Below are 24,127 nucleotides of genomic sequence, written 5' to 3'. Positions count from 1 at the left end.
ATAATATTAAAATGTCTTGACAGCTAAGCTAATCAGATGCTACATGACACAGTTCATTGCTGAACTTCCAAGTAAGAAGAACCTCTTAGGAAAGTGACACATTATCACTCTGCAGTCATGAATGATGCTCTTTCTTCAGGTTGTGGATGGTGCTTATGTTTGACTTTTTATGGAGTAATTGTGCTCTTTTATTCCTGCATTTGAGTGTTCATTGTTTGGAAAGTATTTTGTGCTTCTGGCCTCTATTCATCGTGGACTTCATGTGCTTTGAGTTCCCTCTTTTGGCTGTTCCCCCAAGTGGGAAGTGAGTGGTTTGTTTGAGCAGACTTTATGTCCCATACAGTATTTGGTGCAGTCTATACACAGCATCTTATCAAGTCATTTTGTCAGTTTATGAGAACTGAAAGTTGTATTTTGCTTTCTGCTGTGGGGTCTGACACAGCGGGGAGGTATTAATGTGATTCTCTGATTTCTTGTCCTCTCAAGAGGCAGAACTCTGAATTGCACATAATTTATCCCTGTACTTCTTTCTCGCATTGACTATTAGTTCTTGAAATGGTGAAGCAATGCTGCACTGTGTATTCATAGTACGGATAGCCTGTAATTTTTTGAATAACATAATAACATACATACGTCCACAGAGCATCTGCTGGTGTCCAGTGAAATGAAAATCACAACATCACAACACACATTTGTGCATTATTAGATCCCGAGTAACCCCTGTTCAGGAGGTACTGGATCAGCTCTCCGTTTAAAGGGTCTGAGTCTACAGCCCTACCGGTATCACCTGGTTAGGATGGCTGGAAACTATTCAGGCTGGTGGCGAGGAGACACGCCTAGCTGCTCACTGCCTTCATCAGAACGTCTACCCTGCTTATTCCGGTGTAGCACCAGGCTGAGTAGCCCTGTGCCTGGTACTGCCACCGGCCACGCCCGTTAACGGCAGCTCTCCTCTTAGTGACCTCTGCACTTGGTACACGTGCTAGGAAATGTTTTAGGGACTAGTAAAATAAATCCCAAGGGCCTGTTAGTTTGATAGACTAGGATAACCTTTAGGAACCATGAAAGTTGTTAAACACACTAAACCCCCCGGACTTTCCAACTGGACGAAATCATGTACATCTCAGAATACACTTTGTTCACAGGTCATGATAAACTCATCCAATCCTTTTCACACATAAGGTCAACTTCTTGTTTTTATTCTTTTTATATTATAACTTCAACAGTACAGTCAGTCAGTAAATCAGTGAACATATCATCATGTTAGTAAATCATTGCCATCATGTCTTGTTCTTTGATACAACGGCTAGTGCTTAATGATCTCATATACTTGTTTTATGGTTACATGCTCTGTGTGTTGCTCTATTACCATTCTTACACCCCCAGTTATAGGGAGAGTGTCCCTTAGGCCTTTTGATGGAAAGTCCCAAGAGTTTTTGTGTGAGTCTTTATCATAAACAGGCTTTTTGTGCTGTTAAAGTAGGGAGAGATCTCAACTAACTTGACAGCATGAAGCAAAAAGTCAGGTATGACAGGTACAACAAAACATAATCTCATCACATGGTCTTTGTACTTCACAGACCTACATCATCATCATTTCTGTGCACATGTTTGATGAACATATTATTATAGAATAAAACAAGAAAAAAAAGTAAAGTAAAAAGTATTTAATAGTAAAAACAAAGCAAGTCAGCACCAAAAGTCATTTGTATCCATATTTGTTATTCACTGACTGGTATCAAATAAACATCATCTTTTTCTTTCTCGTTTTTCTTTGTAAAAGATGGTTTTGCTAGAAACACTTAGAAAGTCCACTGTGAGGCAACAAATGAGCCATGCTGCCATTTCCATTACAAAACATGTTTTTTTCCACATGGTCTTTGTCGTCATTATCGTCGTCATCGTCATTGCTGTGCACACTGGTTATAGTGCACATAGCCATATGAAAATATGAAAAAATAAAAAATAAAAACAAAGAGTTGTAACCATCAAAAAAACAAACAACAAAAAACGAAATAACATGATATATTTTTTCATGTGGTCTTTGAAGTACATCATTATCATTTTCATGGTCAGCATCATAACTGCACACCAGTCATTATACACGTGAGAATATATAGCATAGTGGAAAAAACAAAACATCATCAAACTAATCATCACAAAAAAACATGATCCCTTTTCTTAAATGATCTTTGTAGAACATCATAATTTTCTTCATCATTATCATGTCAACATTATCATTATGCATGAGGGCCTATAGAAAATGTAAAAAAGAAAACAAAAGATTTGTAATAATTATAAAAAACAAACAAAAGAAACGGTGTGGAAAATTGTCTCACATAACGATCTCCAGCTTTTCGACCTCTCTGCAACTTCTTCTTGTTCAGCTCATTGTCATTCATTATGTTCACCAGAGCCAAGGATGCCACAATATTCACTCAGTCGCTGGTTTAGTCCTTATTTGAGTTTGAACCACAAAGTCAGTTAGACGCTTAAAATAAAACATTAAATCTTGTAGTCTGTCAAATTATTTCATACACAGGTTGGAGTTGTTTTTCATTACACTGAATCAGTATGAAGAATTCTAGTCTTCTAATTAAACATTTTTAAACAGTATTGATCTGTTTAATTTGATTGTTCTTCTGAATGCCCCAATGTGGTCAGTCCACATTTAATGTTGGTCTTCTCCTTTCTTTTGTCAGGATTGTACCTGTTCACTTTATGTTGAAGGCATCTTTTAATCCTTTCAGTGCTCGTTTCTTTGTGATGCTCCTCCAGGCCTCTGGAACATCAGCTGGCTCGGCCTCAAATTCTCGAGCAAATCTGTCATTGTATTTAACCAGGACATACTTCCAGTAGTCAGATGCCTGTATGGTGGGGTCAGGAGGAATGTGCCAGTCTGGATAGTAGACATTGTACTCCCTATAAGGATGCCATTCCCCTTTAGTGTCTGTGTTTCTGAATCTAAGATCACTCTGCACATCTGTTGTGCACAGTGTTTCAACCAGCTTGTCAGTGTCCATATCCCCAAACCCACCAAGACCTTGTGGCCGATGCACAGATGCATGATGTTGCTTGTGTTCTTTGCCTCCAGCCTCACAAGGAACATAACAAAATGGACATAGTTGTCCACAGCCAAACACCCGCTTGAAAAGCTCCTCTTGTGGTTTGATTGGGAGTTTGTTCAGAGTCTCAGTGATGTCTTCAGAGTTTGAGAATTCCTCCCGCAGCTGTTCCTTTAATTCACTCAGTGCTTTAATGAGGCTCTTTGTAAACGGATGGCATGTGCTTTGGATTTGAAACAGGGTGGTTTTTTCAGCCTCTACTGAAATTGTGATGTCTTTGATCAAATATTTGCGCAAGTTGTTGATGAGCACTGTGATGCTTTCCTGGTCATCTGGCAGCAGAACACCATCCTCTCCTTTTGAGGCCTGTTCTGTTGCTTCTGTTATTTTTTTAACTATGACCTGCAGATTTGTATTTTTCAGTTTGCACAAAGTTTTGTCCTCTGACATTTTTTGCAGGATGTGCTGAAATATCCAATCCTTAACATATATTTCATACTTACGGATGTACTTGACAAATTTGTCAAAGTCTTCCCTTTTCAGCAACTCTTTCTGAATGCTGTACTGGAAAAAGGAGCGTGAACTGTACTCTGCTGAATGGCAACTTGTCAAAATTTCATCCACAATGTCTATTCCCAGAGATCTACTGATATACTGTTCAACAGCAGGTTTGATGCAACATCTGACAAAGTCTGTTGCTTTGCGTTGGCAGTGATCTCTCTGTTTGTATAAATCAAGAAAGTCTGACAAGTACTGAGTCTTGTACTTCCCCAGCTGAAGTCGAGAATCATTGTCTGACATGAATTTTTGGTGCATTTTTAGGAATTCCCTTGAGGCAATGCCGCACATGTGAAGTTTCAGGTCAATCTCAAACTGTGTATTTGTTGTGTAGCGCTTGTAACTTTGTTTAAGGGATTCATCAATTTTTTCCAGAAGGTCCCTTGTGAAAGAGTCATGGTAATCTCCATTTGTCTTCGTTTTCTGAAGAATAAACTGTGTGGAAATCTCAATGACACTGTCTGCAAAGCCCTGTAAATCGCAGCCCCACATATGTTGAGCCCTCTTCATAAAGGAGTCCATATGGTCTCTTCTGGTCATAAATTGACCCTTCCCAATTTCCTTTAGCTCATCAATGTTTTGCAATTTCTCATTTACATTGCGATTTGAGAAATTTTTTCTCAATTGGTTGAGAATGCATGTAGGTATGTCTTGTTCTGTCAGGCCAGGTACATTTACAGTGGCTTGAGCCCACATCTTTTCAAACTCATGTGTCAGCTGTTCATCGGACAGTGTGGAGTCTTTGCAGTCACTCAGGAGCTTCATGACCCGCTCCTCGATCACGCCTCTGTATTGCCTCTGTATGTCCTGAGCATTTTTTGAACCTATTTTTTGCTCAAGGACATACTCCAGTTTAGTATACGCAGAATGTTTGATTTCATTTGCAAGACTGCTGATACTGTTGAAAAAGTCCATTTTGTATTTCTCTATCAGATTTACATATCTGTCTTTCCTTTTGTAGTAGTTGGAGAGTTTTTCCTTCATTATTGTTTGTTGGAGTGCTGTTTTGTTGAACACCTCTGATTGTTTTGATGCACGCAATGTGTTCAAAGTTTCCACCTGAGATTCACAGTCAGCATTTACGATTTCTAACTCTGCTGCTGTCTGCCAGGAGAGAATCTCTTTTCTGAACTCCCATTCCCATTGAGTGAACTCTTTGCAAAGGTTGTCATAGGCATGTGCCACAAGAGTGTTTCTGAAACTAAAGATGAAGTTCTCATATTTTACTGCTTTCCAGAGACTTCTCATCCATTCTAGAAACTCTGGGATCTGTGAGGCTTCATTACTTCTGTCTTCTGTCACCAAAAGATTTTTCTTGAAATCTGCTACAGCTTCACTGTAACCTGTGTTCACTGGTGCCATTGGTGGGGTCCCATGCCAGAGTCCTGGGATGTTCCAGTTGTTTTTTTCCATGTCATAGTCCAGCACATCTGTGAATGCCTTTATAGACGGCTGCTTTTCCATTTCGGCTGCAATTTGAGTCATTTCATTGAGTTGATCTAAGAGATGTTTTCTCTCTGTCATATTCTTGGTATGAGCTGAAACTCCAGCAACATTCTGGTGCACAAAATGACAAACCGGCTTTTTTCCAATTTGCTTCATTCTCAAGAATGCATGAGCTGCAATTTGCAGGACATCTTTCATTTCAGTTGAGTTCTCCATTGCGATGTTGATAATGGTGACGTCACTTAAACCAATGACAAAGGTTGCCAGCTGGTTGTCATGCTCATAACTGTCCTGTAGTTGTGCCAAATCAGGAGATTTTAGACCCTCTGTGTCAATGAGAAGTATAAAGTCAAAATTCAAGTCACTTTGTATGTCCTTTCCAACTTTGAGGAAGAGCATGAAAGCACCTCTTGTGCATCTGCCACTGCTGACAGGAAACTGCACACCAAACATGGTGTTGAGGAGTGTTGACTTCCCGGTACTTTGAACACCCAACACAGTCAGTACCAACAGTCTGCTCTTCTCTCCAACCTTCTGGTGAAGCTCCATTAGCACATCTGTCACCCATCTCTCTGGGATGTTGGAAGCATCTCCATCCAAGAGCTCCAAAGGATATCCATCCAACAGCATTTCAGCAGCCAAACCGGGGAGGTGAGACATTTTATCAGCAGTGTCTTGTGACTGCAAGGAAACCTCATAGATCAGTCCCATCTCTCTCATGTAATGCTCTATTCCTAAAGAGCTATCCAGCAGAGCCTGGTCCAACTCTGCAATGAGTTTTGCATCTTTCTGCTTGCATTGCTCTTTAAATTTGTTACGCAGTACAGTCAGTTTGTTCCGAGAATGTGTATTAAACTTGAATTTCATTGACTTAAGGAAAAAATCTCTTTTCTCTTTGTCACTCATGGATAAGGTTTCAATAAAACTCTTCATTCCTTTGGACAGTTTTTGTTTACTTTGCTCCTCTCTAATTTTTTGTTTTTCTGCCTGTAGCTGAGATTTATACTTTTCAAGGCCTGCGACACCAACTTCTTTCATCCTACATTCCTCCTTCTCTAACTGCGATAACCTTTTCCAGTTATCTCCTTGCAAAGGAAGTTGTTGTTTCTTGTAATGTGGTATACTTCGCACCCCAATGCCATCCATGATCTTCTCAGCTGCTTTCTGTTGTTCTGCAGTTTTGCTTTCGTCCACAGACAGACCAAAGTCAACAGCTTTGTCAAGCATATTTACAATGCTTATTGTGGTTTTTACATCCAACAGGGATGTCTTGATGGTTGCACAAAGTTTCTTTGAAAACTCTGCAATATTTACCCTTGGGTCTTTGGTTTTCACACTGGTCTTTGGTAAATCTAATTCTTTCAGTGTTTTCTTGACAGTCATCATGTCTTCTCTAGCATTCCCGTCCTTGTGATTAACAACTAAGAACAGTTTGGATTTCACATCTTGAAGCGTAGTCAGAATCCTGTGCTCGTTTTCTTCGACTTTGTCCAGGAATACAAAGGTAGCAGTTGACACTTGAAAAAGAAAAGTAAACTGTGTGAGTGACTCAGAAATGTCTCCTCTCAGATTGGCAAAGGCAATTGGCTCTGGAAATATGTCAAGAGTTTCTCTGCCACAGGGAAGGTACCAGCAAACCTCTACCAATCCATTTGCAATTTTTCTTTTAAGTGCTCCTCCTTCCATATCTCTGTGAATGAAGATATTGTGATTCTGTTGGCCACGGCTGAGAATTTGATTTAAAAACTGGGACTTGGATAAACTACAGTTTTTCAACCTCACAAAGGAATAGAATGGTATATTTGCTTGAACAATATTGTCTTCAACAAACCCTCTCGATTCAGACAAAGCTTGTGGACACCACTCTTTGACGATGTCTCTTAGAGCCCACAGCATCAGGGTACACTGACTGTTATTGCCATGGGGCAACACCAGTGGGACAGAGAACTGGCACATTGACATCTTGAGAGCCATTTCTTGTTGCAGGAAGCTGTCAGCACAAAGGAAGAGTGCTACTATGAGGTCAAGAGGGTTAACCTTATTGTCTGCAGAATCATCTGCAGTGTAAAGGTCTAGGTCAAAGAAATCATCGTTTTCCTCATGATTGTTTGATAACTGTGTACAGTTCCTGCATTCAGCATTGATTTTGAAAAGTTTTCTGAGAAAACACCATGGTACTTCGTCCAATGATAAAACAGCTTCTTCATATATGCTGTTTTTGTTGATCTCCAAGAGAGACCGAAGAGTGAGCTTGTTGGGATGAAATTTCTTCAGTCCAAGTTTGGAGAGATAGTTTGATAGGACTGTCAAAGAGAAAAAGAAGATGTGTTACAATGTTGGATATTCATATTAAATGTTACCAAAGAAACAATCAAATAATGAGGAAAACCTATGTAAAAGTGAGCCACAAGCTCAGTCTTCAGACTGCTCAGAATGCTGTGTTGGCTTTTCGTGTCTACTTCTGTGTATGTATTACGTAAGACAGGACACGCATGTCTTCAGATGGTCATCTGCTCAGAGTTGAACAGTTTATACATTCAGTTTTAAGATTATCTAATGAATTCAAGTATGGCAAATCATTCAATCAAATCTCATTGTGTTACTCTGTTAATATGTCTATCTTGAACCATTTATAAAATATACTTTGTTACTAAATCATTAAAATTAAATAAATTAATTTAATTAACTCCATTATTTTAACCATATACAAAAAAATCTTAATTAACATTGTTTGATACTACAGCAGTAATGTGATTACTTTGAGGTGTGCTCTTATTGTCGTGAATGCTAGACGCATTCACATTTGTTCTTATACACACAAAAAAAAATTATTATTATATTATTATTTTCCACAAAGAAATTTAATTCAAAGGTGTGCTATTACTTTCTCATTCATATCTTTCATATTTTTCATATATTATTATTCAAGGTTTTCCAAGAACTTTGTCTCAAATTAATGGACAACATGTTCAAAATGTACATATTTACCCACTTTTTCAATCGCAATTTAAGTTTCATGCAATTTTCAGCCCTTCTGAGTGTGTATGAGGTGTAATGTTCAGAGCTAGGGTGGGTGACACACCATCGCTAGAGTGCAGTGGAAATGTAAAAATCATCTAAAAATCTTAACAAAAAAATAAACTCGCTCCCACTCCCACAATTTCTCTGAACCACTGCCCCCTTGGTGGGGGCAATTGTAACCTGGTCTCGTATGTACAAATAAAGGCTGAATGAATGAACATAAAGGAGTAATCTAAGTGGGAGTGCCCCTGCAGGAACATTGTATTCTACGGGATTCATTGCAGATCAGTTGCATTCAATAAAATCCCATCTATCAAAATACTGCACTTACAGTATCATTAGTCACTGATTGGATACCGTTATGTTCAAGTTCAGTGTAAAGCACTTGACCGGCTCAGACCAAGTACAAAACAGTAAAATTGTTCCAGCACATAAAGTTGACATGTGATGGGTGTAACAGTGCCCAGAATCCAATTACTCAGTATGTACACATATGAGCCTATGTTCTTGTAACAGCTCAGGGCCTAAATAATTGCAAAAGACAGGCTTTCCCACATTAAGCTCTAACACTCTTCTTCCTGTCATATGTCTGTAAATGCCTTCCTGCCCTGCACACCTGTTTGTTCTCTTTTTCTCTGCCCCCCCCCCCCTCCCTCCCCCTCTCCCCTCATTAAATGTGACAGAATATCAGAACCAACTTTGTTGATTGTTGACAAATAATCAATTGTTGACTGTCCAATCATTTGACCCATTGAAGCAATGGATATGCACATATAAATGGCCCTGTTCGTTCATTTATTTTATTGTCCATGTGATTTTAATGGCCAAGATAATTTCCAAAGTCTTCTAATAACAAGTTAAATGATATCCTTCTAAAGAAATACATTTGTTTGCAGGTATATAGGTATTCTAGGTGAAAGTGTACCTGCAGGCTCTTGTCCTTCTGTGTTCATTGTAGACATGGTCAGGCTTTTCCTTGAACTCCCCTGTGCTTTCAAACAGAGAGGAAAAAAACATTATATTCATTATCGATCAGTTGCATTGATTGGATACAGTGACATGCAATTTCAGTGTAAAGCACTTGACTAACTACAGGTAAGTAATTGCAATATATTTGGATGAGATCTCAGAAGTACAAAACAGTAAAATGGTTCCAGCATAGAAAATCTCACTGTAACTTACCGGACATCAGGCGGTAGGAATCTCTGGGGCTGTCTGTGTCAGCTGTGGTATTTATACTGCACATAGAAATCGAAAGCATTTGATACACTGGAACAACAGGTTCCAACAGGTTATTTTTTATCTTGTTGGAGGCGTTTCTAAACTTGTTTATTCATTTGCAGTGTTTCCTGGGTTGGTATTTGTTGAGGATGTTTTCTACATTTGCTAGTGTTTTCTGAAGTGCTCTCTCGCCCAACAATAAACATATCTACAAAGTTAAAATCAGCTTGAATTAGTGTCTGCTGACATGTGTTTCTCTGAGTACTGCACATGTGGATCAGTGCCAGCCTTTTTCTCGTAGACAATCTATTTCTCAGAAATGATTGACGAATTCTTTCTGTACTTCCTTAAAGCTGACAGGAATCCTTCTCTCTCAACTATACTGATTTGTTTGTCACATGCTCTCACATGCACTTCTTGCTTTCCATGATGAAGTCAAGACAAGGCTTTTAAGATCAGGAACCCTATCACTTTCTTTTTTTTCTCACATTCACTATTTGCTCTTCAAATAGTGAACCAATGCTGCACTGTGAATTCATTCATTCATTTAAATACGCAAATAAACAAATATGTAGCCAATTCAATATGATATGTAGTTGTAAACCCTGGATTTTGCCTGTCAGTTAACATACAAGCTCACCTACCTTCTTGGTGGAGGTTACTGGGGCAGTATGCAGCTTGTACACTGGAAGACCCGCAGACATTACTCAGGACTGAAAAAAGTAACTTAGCTTCTCTGCAATTTCAGGAGAAAAAAATGTTTTTATTTACAGATAATTTTCCTCAAAGACGTGCGCACTGATCAACATTTAAATATAATGCAGAACAGACTTTGTTTGTAGTAAAGATAGAAATAAAACCTAATTTACTGAGTTTATAGGTTCAATGTGGATCTTGGATATAGTAGTTAGACATGTTTGTCAAACATGTTTTATATAACATAAAAACAATATTTATCAGGTCCCTATCAAGGACATTATAGGTAACGATTTGGGTTAGTTTATTATAACGTAGTGTCTACATCATTCATTCGTTTAATTATTTTAATTTGAAAGTCCAGCTCTCACAGTGTTCTGGCACTTGGACAAACATAGTTGATGAGCCCTGCTGTAAGGTTTCTGCAGTGTTGCCAGGTTTGTGTTTTCTGTAAAAAGTCGGCAGGTTTAGTTCAGTGGATGCAGTCAGTCCACTGTGTAGAATCCCTTCAGTAATGCAGTGTTGGCTCCTTCTAGTGGTCACTACAGAAATCATCACATGTTCAAAATGATACGTTCATAAAACATTAGTTATAATCGTGTTGCGTGTTTCTCCACTGAGACTCTGTCAGACTGTTGCAGTAATAAAGAGAAACAGACATTTGTTGCTGATGATCCAGTCATGAAGCAGAGCTTTTATTACTCATTAACAGAAAACTGCATCAACCAGGAAATTATTTCATGGAGAATAACAGAATATATTGCAATCACTAAAAATATGGCTTGTTAAAGTACAACATAAAAGGATCCAAATGTTTCCTGTGTCATCTGAGATATTTGAACTCATGAAGTTCAAACACATGAAGAAACCAGAGTATCAATAAAATCAAAGTTCATCAGATTTCACGCCTCACATGGAACTCTGAATCCGCAGTGGCCCTGATCTCATTCCCGCCTTCTGTGTCGCCCCCTGTGTTCAATGCTTCTCTCAGTCTGGTTCAGGCCAAGTTTGTGTCGAGCGGTGGATGAAATCTTGTTTAACGCACCACAGGTTACAATGAAACGTTCAAATTCAAATATGTTTTACTTGAGTGAAATGTTTACTTGTGTGGATGCTAAAGCATTTGCAGAGTATCCTAATAACTATTGAATGGTTATAATAATTTAGAATATTAATGCGTATTGAATATTTGAAGATACAATTGAATTTAAATGCAGCTATGATGATAAACAAGTGTGAGATAAAGGAAGTCAATAACTAATCATTTGAAAATGATAATCAAAGTGCACATGGACGGGCTATGCTTTGTTATACCTGATTGAGTAATGGAAACATTACAATAGTAATACAATATCCCCTCCTTTGCCAGTATGAGTGACACTGACACTTGAAGGTCACTCCTCTTTGATGTTGTCAACATTGGTATGGTAGATAGTGTCTGAGAATTGTCACATGACCTGAGGGAATGATTGCTTCACCGTGTTCGCTAGAAAATTAACAAGGTTTGTACTGTGAACGTAATCCTCTTTGAAACAGTAAAAAACCAAAGGGTCCTCTTTAAAGAAACATCCTGACTCTGAAACCTTCCTTATCTCATTTTAGACAGACTTTAGGTCTTTTCCCAATACTGACCAGGTTTTCTAACTGCTTTTAGAATTGTTTTACTATTGATATCATATATGGCAGATATATACTTATCCCATATAAAGCACATAGAATGGCACAAAAGAACAAGCCTTTGAATTTAAAACAAATAAAAGTGCAAAATACACGGAAGTGCACATAAAAATATTAAAGCAAGCACAATTAAAATATGTAATGACAGTAAAGTTAAAATAAACACCATTAAACACTATAAAATAGAAATTTAGTATATATTAATTGCAAGTGCAAACTACAAAACAGCACAAACCTGCCATTTGACATCATTGACATTAGTCTACTATGGCTGCCCAACTATGTCTATTTGGCATCTTTGGAAAATAAAATAAAATTAAGTTAATGTGAATTAAACCAAGCAAAAAAGCAATCCTCATGATACATCTCCACACAGGTCTCTTGATGATCAGGTGTCAATACACTGTAAAGAAAACACAAATCCACTCTGGTCAACGGCTCACCACAATGCAAAGTAGACAATGTAAGAGAGAGTAATATTTACGTTTTCAGTAAATATAAATATATTTTAAAAAATGTCCTAGACTTTCCCACAGACTCAGGAGCAAGTGGCTGCACGCAACTCCTTTAAGGATTAGGATTAGGATTAGGATTTTGGACAATGCAGATAAAGCACCAATCACATATTAGCAATGATGTTGGAGGTAAGTGTTCAGTTCATAAAACTGAAGGTGCTCAGCCAGCCAAGAGAAGTCGTGAGAGACTGACAAGACTGATGAGTTCAAGTAACTCATCCTCTGTTTTTCCCGTTGGCATCATTTCTGGGGAGGGTGGCCTGGATGGCACGGCCAAAACTTGTGAGGCACTGGGATGCACAACTGCAGTATGAACATGTGACTCTAGTCCATGTCCCTCCTGCCCCTTTATTAACTATTCTAATACCACTAACACTCATATATGAATGCTGTAAATATGTTTTATGTCAGCATCATATTAAATGTTATGTTACCTTTTCATTATAGGAGGTTGGAGACTTGGTTCCTGTGTGGATCGTTTTGATTATTGTATCCCTGGTTGTTGATCCATTTATTAAGGGTGGTAAGATGGTTCTTTGTCATGACTCCCTTGCCTTGAAGCAGGCTGGACCATTGCTTTACCATCTTTTTACTGTGTCGCTGAAAGCTGTTTTCCAAACTGGTAAGCCTGTCTCTACTCAGCTGGTTGTTCTGAAAGTCTTTGAAGTTCTTGGTTGTATTCAACTTGAATCTCACCATTGCACCAAGGATCGTCAGTTTGAAGGTGCCCACAACATCATCATTGCTTATCGCGGTAGCTAAGCATGTTCTGAAGGCTTTTGATTTTGTACTGGGAAATTCACGATGTGTTTCTTGAGGCACATAAACAGTTGGAAGTTCACGGCCATGATTTTTTTTCACATCAGGAATCAGGGTGGGATTCAGGGGAGATGATTTGGTTCCCACTTCAAGCATGGCTTCTGCCAATTTGCTATTCTGGTTCAGTTTTCTAGCTTCCAATATACTACTCACAGGTGGCTGGTGATCTGCATTGATGAATTTTCCAACTCCTGGATTTTGATTTGCATATTTTTTCCATTTTTTGTAAAATTCTACTTTTCCAACCTCTCTCTTACGTGCCGTTTTGGTTTCTTTCATGATCTTTTTTGGTGCAGCTCCCTCTGCCATGTACCAGTCCCCTCCTCTGATTGTTTCAGTCAACTCTTTGTGCTTGATGAAAGACTCCCATTGGCTCGGGTGTCTGAGGAGGGTGTCGGCCTCCACAGATCGGAGGCGGCCTGCTTCCAAAGCGATCTCGTCTTCACTGGCCTGTGGTTTCATGCCTCGTGCCAAAGCATGAAACAGGCAGTTCTTGCCCTCACTGACTATGCTCACTGTCTGGTTATTGATGCGCACATCATAATGTCCATCTGGGTATTGGGCACTCTTTGGCCTGTAGATCAGTGTCACACTTTGACTGGCGGGTTCAATGCCTGGGCTCAGCTCCTGCATCTTGGTAAGTCTGCCGTGGCTATCCTCTGTTAGGATGACAACCTTAGTGCCCATGGTTTCTGACAGGACTCTGATATCAAGAATGGTGCCCTCAGTCATTGGGTTCCTGATCTTTTCAGCATGTGACTGTGAGTATTTACCTGCCTCTCCAGCAAGTTTAGATTCCGGGTCTCCTGGCATGTATGCGATGTATCTGTTGTTCTGTCCAGCTCTGAGTTTTTCCTCTGTTCTGTCACTCTTTAAGCCAGTTCTTACATAACGGCCAATGACGCCATTTACTTGGCCTTGAACACGAGAAACAAAGTGACTGGAGAACTTCTGGTGGAACACTTCTACCAAAGCATCAGCCAATGAAGCACTGATGGTGTCGGCTAATTCCTGCTTGAATTCTTTCAGCATCTCGGTGTCTGAAGCAGACAACTCATTTACCTTCACTTTCTCTGAAAGAACTTTTCCTTTTTTAAATATATTCAGCTGTTCGTGAAGGTTTGAGAAAAAGTTGCTGGAGAGGCTGTGCACTGCACTGATGGCGTCTCCTGCCAGTACCGTTATGTGGATAGCTTGGATGGCTGTCAGAATTCCACGTGCTGTCCCTTTGGCCTCTGCTTTAGCTCTGTCAATCACGTTGGAGATGGATGAGTTGAGCTTGTTCTGCCAGCTAAGGTCAGCGTAGAATGGCTGTACTGCTGTGTTGCTTAACTCTTTGAAAATGGCCAGCAGTTCACTCTTTCTCTTCTTGTCCTCCAGGAGGACAGTAAGTTGCTCTTTATCCTCAAGGTGTGAGAGGATAATGAGGTCTACTAATGCAGCCAAGGGCTCTTTTTCCATGTTGGATTTCACGTCGTCAACAATTCCCCGTTTCAGCTCATTTTTGATGCTGTTAAGTATTTCTTTCAGTATTTCTTCTTCTGCCTTCCCAAATCCATAAGTAATGATTTCCTCTACCATTTTTTTAGTAGTGAGTTTTACTGCATTCTTCATATTTGTCTTTGTGACAACACTCAAACCATCTTTCGCCTGTCTGGAGAGAAACTTTGGCATTGATTTCAGCTGTTTACCGAATCCCTTAATTAACATTTTAGAAGCTTTGAAGCCCTTTGCAATCAGCTTTCCAACTCCAAACCCAATGAGAGATACAGCAATAGAAATGGCTTTTTCAATAGCCCATGATTTCCAGCTGAATTCTCCTGTCACCATGGACTCTATGCCATAGATGCAGTCTGATATTCCTTCAGTGATGAGTCCCATGCCGACTTGAGCCAATGCACCAAATGTAAATGCAGTGAGCAATGCTCCTCCAATAATCTGTAAAATTCCAAGACAGAACACCAGCAAAGCTTCCCATGGGAAACGAGGCTGCTCTTCCACAGAAAATACATATTTCAGTCCTCGACTGTAGAGGTTGTAGGCTTCCACTTGAAGATCTTCATCAGCACCAGACACCAGGGAGAACATTGGTGATTTATTGGCCACTGCATCCCTCCCTCTTTCTTTTATTTCATCCAGCTTTTTAATGGCCTCACCAATGTTTTTGTCAAAGTAACTGAACATCTTGCACTTGGTTGTTAACTGGTTTTCAAGGCTGGTTGGGTTACTGTTGGCTGAGTCTGCAGAGGACATTTTTACAAACTGCAGACAGACCATGGATTCCTCACTGAGATACTTCAGAGACTCCTGTGCCTTCCTTAGATCATCTCTGGCCTTAGTGAGGTAATTAGCGTTCTGCTGTTTTATAATGCAATACGCATGATTGTAAAAAGCTATGGCTGCCCAACTTTCATCTTGTTTCATAGCTTTTTCAAATAGCCTGGTGCTGATGTCCCATTTTTTTTCACTCAGCGCGATATTTCCAAACTTGATGTAGTGATAAATGCTAGAACACGGTGAAGTCTGACTTTCAGACTGACTTTTTGCCAATGTCAAATCAGCTTTCAAACTTTTCTGCAATTCATTTCTCTTCAACTGGTCAATTTCTTCTGATTTAGTTTGCAACCATATCCCCCAGAACTCATTCATGATGGCAACAACAGCTCTTTGTTCATCTCCATCAGTGTTCTGATAAATATCTTGAAGAGTTGTGCAGTACTCTGAAAACAGGTCCTCCCGCAGTTTCAACTCAGTGACATCGTTCATCATGTGATTTACCTTTTCTTCTGCAAGTCTATCTCTTGTGCTCTTAGCTTCCTGCAGAGAAGACACTGTCCTGAAAGACTGCTGCAGGTGTTCAGTGGACATGATTACCTGAGCAGAACCAGGTTTACCTTTGCGTGCGGTTCGACCAAAAGCCTGGAGTTCCACTCTTGTGCTCTCAGAAAGGAAAGAGAGGATCACAAATAATCCTCCATTGTTGTTCACCTGTTTGGACACTTTTATGTCTGTGCCACGCCCGGCAAGGTTCGTGGCAACAATGACATCACCCGGAAACAGTTCCTTGTCTATTTTGCTCAAACTGTCTCTGTCACTGCGGCAGTAGAGAGTGATTTCACCTGGGATGCTGTCTTTTAACTCTTGGTAGATCTCTTTGGCTTTGTTGATAGTTTCACAGATCACCAGGGCTGCTCTTCCATCTCTGTATGAATTTGGGGAAATCTGAGCCATAACCACACGTTTTATTTCAGATTTCCACTCCTCAGATGAGGTGGTAAGAGTTCCTTTGACCTCAAATAACTTCCTCCTGTTGAATGTTGGCATTTTGCAGGCAGACAGATTTGGATAGAGGTCCTGCAAAAACAGAATGTCTGCTTTGCTCCCAAGTGTCCCCGTTGTTCCATATATTTTCCCATGGTACTTTTCAAAAAAGGAGATGTTAGAAACGTAGTTTGTCACTGTTGAAAGTGTGCTCAGTTTGATTTGGTGTTTAATCTCAACAAACTGCTGCAGACCATCTCCCCATTTCTTATTCAGTTCTACAATACCAGTGGATCTGAAATCCACTGGACAGACACTGTCGTTTTCTACAACATATTCCCGTCCTTGCTTCAGTTGCATTGCCAGAAAGGCATTCTGGACCCACACTGACACTTTCTTCTCCACCAGATTCTTCAAGAATCCAGGAATGCTGATTTTGTCTGTGTTGTTTGTGCATGGGGTGTACTGAACCTTCTTTGAGATGAATTCTGCAATGGGCTCAATGAGTATTTCTTCTGAATCATAAAGAGTACAACACAAGCCTTCCTCCAAGACAAGAAATGTAAGCTCTGGAATGTCCTGGTTGTTGTACGGGCTGCGCTTTCTGAGACAGAGCAATCCCTTGTCGTCTAAAGTGTAAACAGTAAAACCACAGGGGACGTAGTTCTCAATTTCTTGGAAAAAATCTACCATAGCATCCTGACTCACAGTTTTCAGTTTCTTAAAAAGCTCATCCTTTTCACTTTTGTACATATCCTCTGCAAATCCTTTTGGCACAGTGTTGGATTCTTCAGCAATACGTAAAATGTCCATTGGATCATTAATTTCAGTTTCGTCCGTGTCGATTGAGTCAAAGATGGCCTTGAAGAACGGAGCAGGGGCGCTCCGTACAAATGTCTGGTGCCCTGTAGACAGGAAGCCGTACTGGCTGACATGGCCCCAGATCATGGCCAGAATAATGTTCAGGTGCTGCATGGAGACCATGGGGCTGGACAGGTAGGTCAGCTGCACTCCCTGATCCAGCAGCAGTGAGTCCACTTCATCGATTATGATGCACTGATAACTGCGATCAGGCCTCACGTCCTTCATCTCAAATATCTGGCGAAGGTGATCTGCAGCGAAGGCTTCGACAGTTCCATAGACCACGTCCTTCTGGTAGCATTCTTTTCGATCTTTATCTTCGGTTTTATTTGTGTTTGTGTCAGCTGTCATGCCAAAGTACTTGTAGAAATCGGTCCATTCTTCTGCATCTCTTTGACATAACACCGAAGAGCTGGAAACCACATCTACTTTTTCACCCCTAAGCGCATGCAGCACTGCAAACATTGCTATGACAGACGACTTCCCCTCTCCAGTGCCCATCTCCAGGAGTTTCCCAGTGTCAGACAAGGCCAAGAGGCACCAGCTTATCATTTGAGTGGCTCTGGGCCACCACTTCCCTTTGGCCTTGTGCAGGTGTACGGCATTGCACAAGACTGCCAGGATCTCCTGAAGGTCTTCTGTGTCTGTGCTGTGACTCAGATTCCTAGCTCGCTGTACATCTGTGTGGTTCTCAATTTCACCGGTTTTGATCAGGTTTGTTACATGAGTTACTACACTGTATGATTTACTCAGTGTTTGTTCATCGATGTCTTTCATCTGCCGTATTTCATCAAGGAGAGTGTCAATGCTTTTTGTTTTCTCATCTCTAAGGCTGTTTTCTAAATGCTGGATCAGATTCTCAGTTGTAGATAAATCTAAGAGCTTAAGGAGAGATTGGTTGTTGCCATCTTTCCACTTGGTAGAAACCTGATATGTTGCCATTAAATGTAAAATCTTCATGATGGAAATGCAGTCATGATAGCGGTCAGTTAATGCTCCAAGGAGGTTTAAGATCTCTACTGGCGACCAAAGACTTGCTCCAAGATTTGAAAGTATCTCGAAGAGTTCTTTTGTAGTTGTTGATGCTTGGAATTGCTCCACACAGGCAAATAAAATCTCCAAACACCATTTGCCTGCAAGAGATGTTCTGTTTTTCTCACTTTCTGTTTCTTCAGTAACCACTTTAAGAAGGTTCTCAAGAAAGGTCAGAATGAAGATCTCATTAGAAGGCAATCCCTTTCCAGTAAGTTTCTTTGAGATGGTGATGATTTTATTGTCAGTGTTTGTGTCTTTGTTTAGGTTGGTGTGGAGCACCTGAAAAAGAGCCTTTATAAACCTGTGTCTCAGTTCTATATCTTCACTTTGAAATTTACCCATGAGGTTTTGCAGGACCTCTGCAGCAAACAGCAGGGAATCATTGTCCTTGAGCCGTGAAAGTTCCAGATTATGGGAAGAACTAAGAGATTGTTCTTCAATGATAAATCCACGACGAAGACGAGGGTTCCCTTTTTCCATCACCTCTATGCCGTATTGAAAGTAATCAGCGACAAAGTCATTGATGCTACCATAGACAATGTCCGCTTCATAGACATCCCTGTATGATGCATCAGTTTTCTTCATGTTTGTGTTGAGAGAAATTCCAAGGTACTTGTAGAAGTCAGACCACTCCTTAGTTCTCTCCTCTGAGTGAACATCAGAGCTCAGCACAATGTCCAGTTTGTTTCCCATGCAGACTTGTGTGGCTGCAAACATGGCTGTGACACAAGGGTCTTCTTCCACACCAACCAGTTGTAGCGCTCCATTCTTCTCAGTCAGCATCAACGCACACCACCGCAGCATCTGCCTCACTGTGGGCCACCAGCCTCTTATGTCAAAAACTGCTTTGCAGAGCTGAGACAGAGAGTTCTGTATGTAGTCTGCATCCAAGGTTGCACATTTAAAGGAATCTTTCAGAAATGGTGCATCTTTTGGTGCATTTTCTGAATAATGTAGGACCCCAGTGGTGATGTTTTTTATCATATCAATCACAGAATCATCCAAATTCAGTAACATTTTTAATTCTGCTAGAGCTGCAACTAGACCGCCCTCGTCTTTCCTTCTGAGAGTCTTTTGGAAATCCTGATGGAATCTCTCAGGGCCGGCAAAGTCAAGAGCCTGGATGAGAGAGCGTCCGGACTCATCTGTCCACTCCGGCGATATGTCATACACTTGTACCAACGTAAGGACTTCAGCTATTGAAACATCCTCTGCATATTTCTGTGACAGTGCTTTGAGCAGAGTCACTGCCTCTGTTGGGGTCCATTGGTTTGTTAGCACAAGTTTGAGGAGCATTTCAGTGGCTTCTGAGTGGGTTTCCTTGTCATTTAGATGTGTGAGTGTGGATAAGAGAAGCGTCAAGCACTTGATTTCCATCTTTAAAATGAACACAGAGGATCTTCCAACTGCATCCTGCAGTGATGATGTGAGGGTGCCCAGGAATTCTATAAGAAAGAGGTTCTCAGTGGAAAGCTCATCTTCAGCCCACCGTTTGGCTATAAGGACCGCGTCAGCATCACAGCTGCCATCGTCATTGAAGAAGTGCATCAGGTTCAGATACAGGGCTTGAGTTAGCAGGAAACTCTCAACAACATTACATGCTGATTGGCTGATGGACTCCACCAGGGACTGCACATGATTGGACATGCTTTGTAGGGAAACTCCCTCAGATTTCTCCAGAGACAGGGCACACAGCTCTGTGATGAACACTTGAGTGTGCTGCAGAGTGCTGATGGAAGGGAGATCACTAATCCATTCATCAAACAGAAGTTTGTCCAGGACTGAGAGGATCTTCCCCAGCTGATCAGCTGTCAGCTGAGTGAGACTGAGATTTGGAACTGGGATACTGCATTTCAAAGAAAGGATTTCTAGAAGCTCATCACTGTCACTGTCTGATTCATAGTTAGCTTCAAACTCATCCAGATGCCTCTTTAGAACATCTCGCTTGGACTCAAATTCTTCTGAAATGTCGCTGCTCACGTGTTTCTCAAACTGCTCTTTGGCTTGTTGATGTGATTCTTGTAGTCTTTGATTTAGTTCTTCTTGTCTCTCCTCTTCTCTTCTCTTCTCCTCTTCTCTCCTCCTCTCCTCCTCTCTCCTCCTCTCCTCCTCTCTCCTCCTCTCCTCCTCTCTCCTCCTCTCCTCCTCTTGTCTCTGTCTCTCCTCTTCTCTCCTCCTCTCCTCTTCTCTCCACCTCTCCTCTTCTCTTCTCCTCTCTTCTTCTCTCCACCTCTCCTCCTCTCTTCTCCTCTCCTCCTCTCTCTTCCTCTCCTCTTCTCTCCTCCTCTCCTCCTCTTGTCTCTGTCTCTCCTCTTCTCTCTTCCTCTCCTCCTCTTGCCTCTTCCTCTCCTCTTCTCTCCTCCTCTCCTCCTCTTGCCTCTGTCTCTCCTCTTCTCTTCTCCTCTCCTCTTCTCTCCTCCTCTCCTCCTCTTGTCTCTGTCTCTCCTCTTCTCTCTTCCTCTCCTCCTCTTGCCTCTTCCTCTCCTCTTCTCTCCTCCTCTCCTCCTCTTGCCTCTGTCTCTCCTCTTCTCTTCTCCTCTCCTCTTCTCTCCTCCTCTCCTCCTCTCTCCTCTGTCTCTCCTCCTCTCTCTTCCTCTCCTCTTCTCTCCTCCTCTCCTCCTCTCTCCTCCTCTCCTCCTCTCTCTTCCTCTCCTCTTCTCTCCTCCTCTCCTCCTCTTGCCTCTGTCTCTCCTCTTTTCTCCTCCTCTCCTCTTCTCTCTTCCTCTCCTCCTCTCTCTTCCTCTCCTCCTCTTGCCTCTGTCTCTCCTCTTCTCTCCTCCTCTCCTCTTCTCTCCACCTCTCCTCCTCTCTTCTCCTCTCCTCTTCTCTTCTCCTCTCCTCCTCTCTCCTCCTCTCCTCCTCTTGTCTCTGTCTCTCCTCTTCTCTTCTCCTCTCTTCTTCTCTTCTCCTCATTTCCTCTTGATCCCTGATTGGCTTATTGAAACAATATTCACACTCGTACATATTGTAGCCGACTGGTCTGTAGTATTCACCTCCATTGAACACATATACGTACCGCCCATGAACAGTACTTTTGTATAAGTTATCGAAGGATGTGCATGGAGGCAGGACTTTATTACACTTGCAGCATCTCAGGCGGTCGCCCATGTTACTTTCTGATGGTGCGTTCCCCATTTTTGATGATTTATTCAGCAGTTAAGTGGTGATTTTCCTGTGCGTCCTAAGATAAAATAATAAAAATAATAATTTTAATGTCATCATGATATAACAACCAATTCATAACAGGAACTCCGGCTGCTTTGATTCTTGGTGAAAAGGAAAGGAGCCTACTAATAAATAACATAATATAATATATATGTATACATACATATATGCTTATATATACATATATATACACATACGTATATGTATATATATATATGTATTTGTGTGAGGCTCCCCTTTAATGAAGATTTCACTTACAGCAAAATGAATTAGAATCAGAATCAGAAATACTTTACTGATCTCCAGGGGGAAATTTCAGAATTTGTATATTGCAAACAACAACCTGTGTGCTGAGTTGGATTTGTGGTGTGGCTGCCTCGAGCATAAACATGCGAGCGGTAAAAACCGTGAGCCCTGTCCTTCACCCATGATTGGACGGTCTGTTCCACCTGTGCCCACACTACTCTATACTGCCACCTGTGGTAAACTTGATATCGGCTTCAAATTATAAACAGACTTAAATGATGGCTCCTATGATTCCCTTTAGCCTTTAATAATTGATTATAACTGAATAATAATGTATTATTATGCTCTTACTGACAGGTGCTGCACATCATTTAGTTTTATGACCTTCACTGACAATATATGTGTTTTTCATATCAAATGAACGCAATGTCTTTCATTTTCAAATGTTGGTGCATGGATTATAAAGTAAAGCAACAGTGTTTTATTGTATCGCCTGTTCATGTGCTTAGAGGCTGAGACAGGGAACAATCAACACCTGTTTGACGTGCCGCTTGAATAATCCTGTTCCACTTCAGGTTGTGCGTTTGGAGATTTATTGTTCATTTTAAATAAGATAACAAGAACAAAATCCAGTAAATTTCTGGTCAACATAAAATGTGAGAACCCTACTCACCCCCTCTCAGTCGCTGCCATGCAGGTGAACAGGCCATGCACACTAGGTGGGATGAGCAATAATCAAACAATAATGTCAATATACACATGGCTCTTACATGTGCCGCTGAGTGACAATAACGCATCATGTCTTTTTTGGATGTGCTGTGGACAGTGAAGTCTGCTCTCTGTTCAGCAAGCACACCAAAAAGTAGTTACAAAAAATGACCAGCAGATGTCGCACTGTGTGAACCTCCTCATCAAAAGATTTGTACACTCAATGTCTCAAAAAGTTAACAGAAATGTGAAAATTTTGACAGCTAGACCAAAAAAACCAGAAAGGCATCTATAGATAGGCATGCAGTGAGTAATGTACAGAGATAGTCAGCATCATATGAAGCGTTAAGTATTGACGTCTCATCCAGGTATCAGTTAGAGTCAAGCTCTCTCTGGACTGTAGCCTCCATCAGCTGTGATCACATTGAGCCACTTGATAGGCTGGCTAGAGATTCATCCTACCTGATATGGTCTAATAAAAGGAACCTCCTTGTTTTCATGTCTACTCAAGCAGACTGACTACATTTGTGTTTAGGCAAATCCCCGGACTGTATTTCTGAAGCATACACTCAAACTGAGATAAACCAGAAATAACTATAACTAATAAGATTATGTTGTTATAATATGAAAAGCAGGTACTGAGATCATGACTGAAAGGTGGACACATTTCCATTTGAATTCAATTTAAAAGTTAACAAAAGTTAACATTTGAAAGTTACATTTTTGTTTACAGTGTAGGTCGTCAAACTAAATCACTAAACCTGTTAGTAAGAGCACAATAATAAATTATTATTTTCAATTATAATCAATCATTAAAGGCTAAAGAGCATGATTAATGAATATTTATTACCATTACCTACCATTACTTTACATCTCTATGTGGAACTTGTGCTGCTGTAGGTTCTCTTTCGTCTCTCTCTCCCTCTCAACCCAACCGAACCACCTAGAGTCCAGTTCCTAGAATTTCTAATATTGTTCTATTATTGTTTAATATTGTTCCCACATACATATAGGTTGTGTCTGTGGTATAGGCTTACTTACTTATCTGCATTATTTCTGTGGTATCTCTGATAATACATGACATAAATAACAGTGGTCGTGAAAAAACTCAGATTTAGTCTTAGAATTTAGATTTAGAATTTGTCTCAGACTAGTTTTATGACTCTTAACATTTTAACATTTACATGTTTAAGTAACTGCAGACAGCTGAAGGACGGGAGAACGATCCTGAAACTCTGACTGTTAAAGACTTCTAGATCTAACAGAAATATAAAGAACAATATCCAAGTTGACTAGTTATGAAGAAGTGACGGTAGTCAGTCTAAAACCTACCTGTGTCGAGCTGACAGCTGACTTCAGGTTCAGATACTGTGCGGAGTTTGTGGTGTGTTTGGAGGAAGGAACCACAGGCAGCTGGGACTGATAAGCTTGTTAAAATCCAAATAAAATGTTAACTGGAACATTATCTGCTGCTCCACCCAAATACTGCAACAGACACTCATCACTTGACTGGTAGAACGAGGCCTGCAGAGAACTGTGAGAGATAACAACATGTTGGTTGGTAGCGCACCACAGAAGTCGACAGCTTGTCTCATAGCAATGCCGGCAGTCAGTTGTCTATCCACCGTTACCATGGGAAACACCTTTTATCCTCTTTTGAAAAATAAAGAAAATATGCATAATAGCTGTAGTATTGTTATAGTGAGGATAATTCAAAATTCAGTTCCTTTTTTTTCATGATTTTACGAAACTTCAGTTTGAGTTCTGTGTATGTGTCCATCTGTGTATTACTGACAGTGTTGGGTAAGATACTTGAACATGTAATATATTACA

General features: G+C 40.5%; 2 protein-coding genes across 3 annotated transcripts; both read right to left on the bottom strand.

Annotated features, from left to right (window-relative positions):
- Nucleotides 1-1,178: 1,178 nt before the first annotated feature.
- LOC139286152 (up-regulator of cell proliferation-like) lies at nucleotides 1,179-9,071 on the bottom strand. Its single transcript, XM_070906859.1, has 2 exons — nucleotides 9,016-9,071; nucleotides 1,179-7,372 (listed from the first exon to the last, which is right to left on the bottom strand). The coding sequence occupies exons 1-2, from the start codon at nucleotides 9,050-9,052 to the stop codon at nucleotides 2,715-2,717; spliced, it is 4,695 nt and encodes a 1,564-aa protein (XP_070762960.1). The 5' UTR covers nucleotides 9,053-9,071; the 3' UTR covers nucleotides 1,179-2,714.
- Nucleotides 9,072-10,667: 1,596 nt separating this feature from the next.
- On the bottom strand, nucleotides 10,668-23,694 carry LOC139304742 (uncharacterized). 2 transcript variants are annotated; one of them, XM_070928710.1, is made up of 4 exons: nucleotides 23,627-23,678; nucleotides 22,260-22,301; nucleotides 12,634-21,356; nucleotides 10,668-12,087 (listed from the first exon to the last, which is right to left on the bottom strand). In XM_070928710.1, exon 3 carries the CDS (start codon nucleotides 21,308-21,310, stop codon nucleotides 12,641-12,643), a length of 8,670 nt encoding a protein of 2,889 aa, XP_070784811.1. In that variant the 5' UTR covers nucleotides 21,311-21,356; nucleotides 22,260-22,301; nucleotides 23,627-23,678; the 3' UTR covers nucleotides 10,668-12,087; nucleotides 12,634-12,640. The 2 variants fall into 2 exon arrangements, with proteins under 2 accessions (XP_070784811.1, XP_070784736.1); XM_070928635.1 differs by lacking the exon at nucleotides 22,260-22,301 and having other exon boundaries at nucleotides 23,627-23,694.
- Nucleotides 23,695-24,127: the final 433 nt, after the last annotated feature.

The sequence above is a fragment of the Enoplosus armatus genome, chromosome 1 (assembly GCF_043641665.1).
Source record: "Enoplosus armatus isolate fEnoArm2 chromosome 1, fEnoArm2.hap1, whole genome shotgun sequence".
Taxonomy (NCBI): Eukaryota; Metazoa; Chordata; class Actinopteri; order Centrarchiformes; family Enoplosidae; genus Enoplosus; species Enoplosus armatus.
This window is presented reverse-complemented; position numbering and strand designations above follow the sequence as displayed.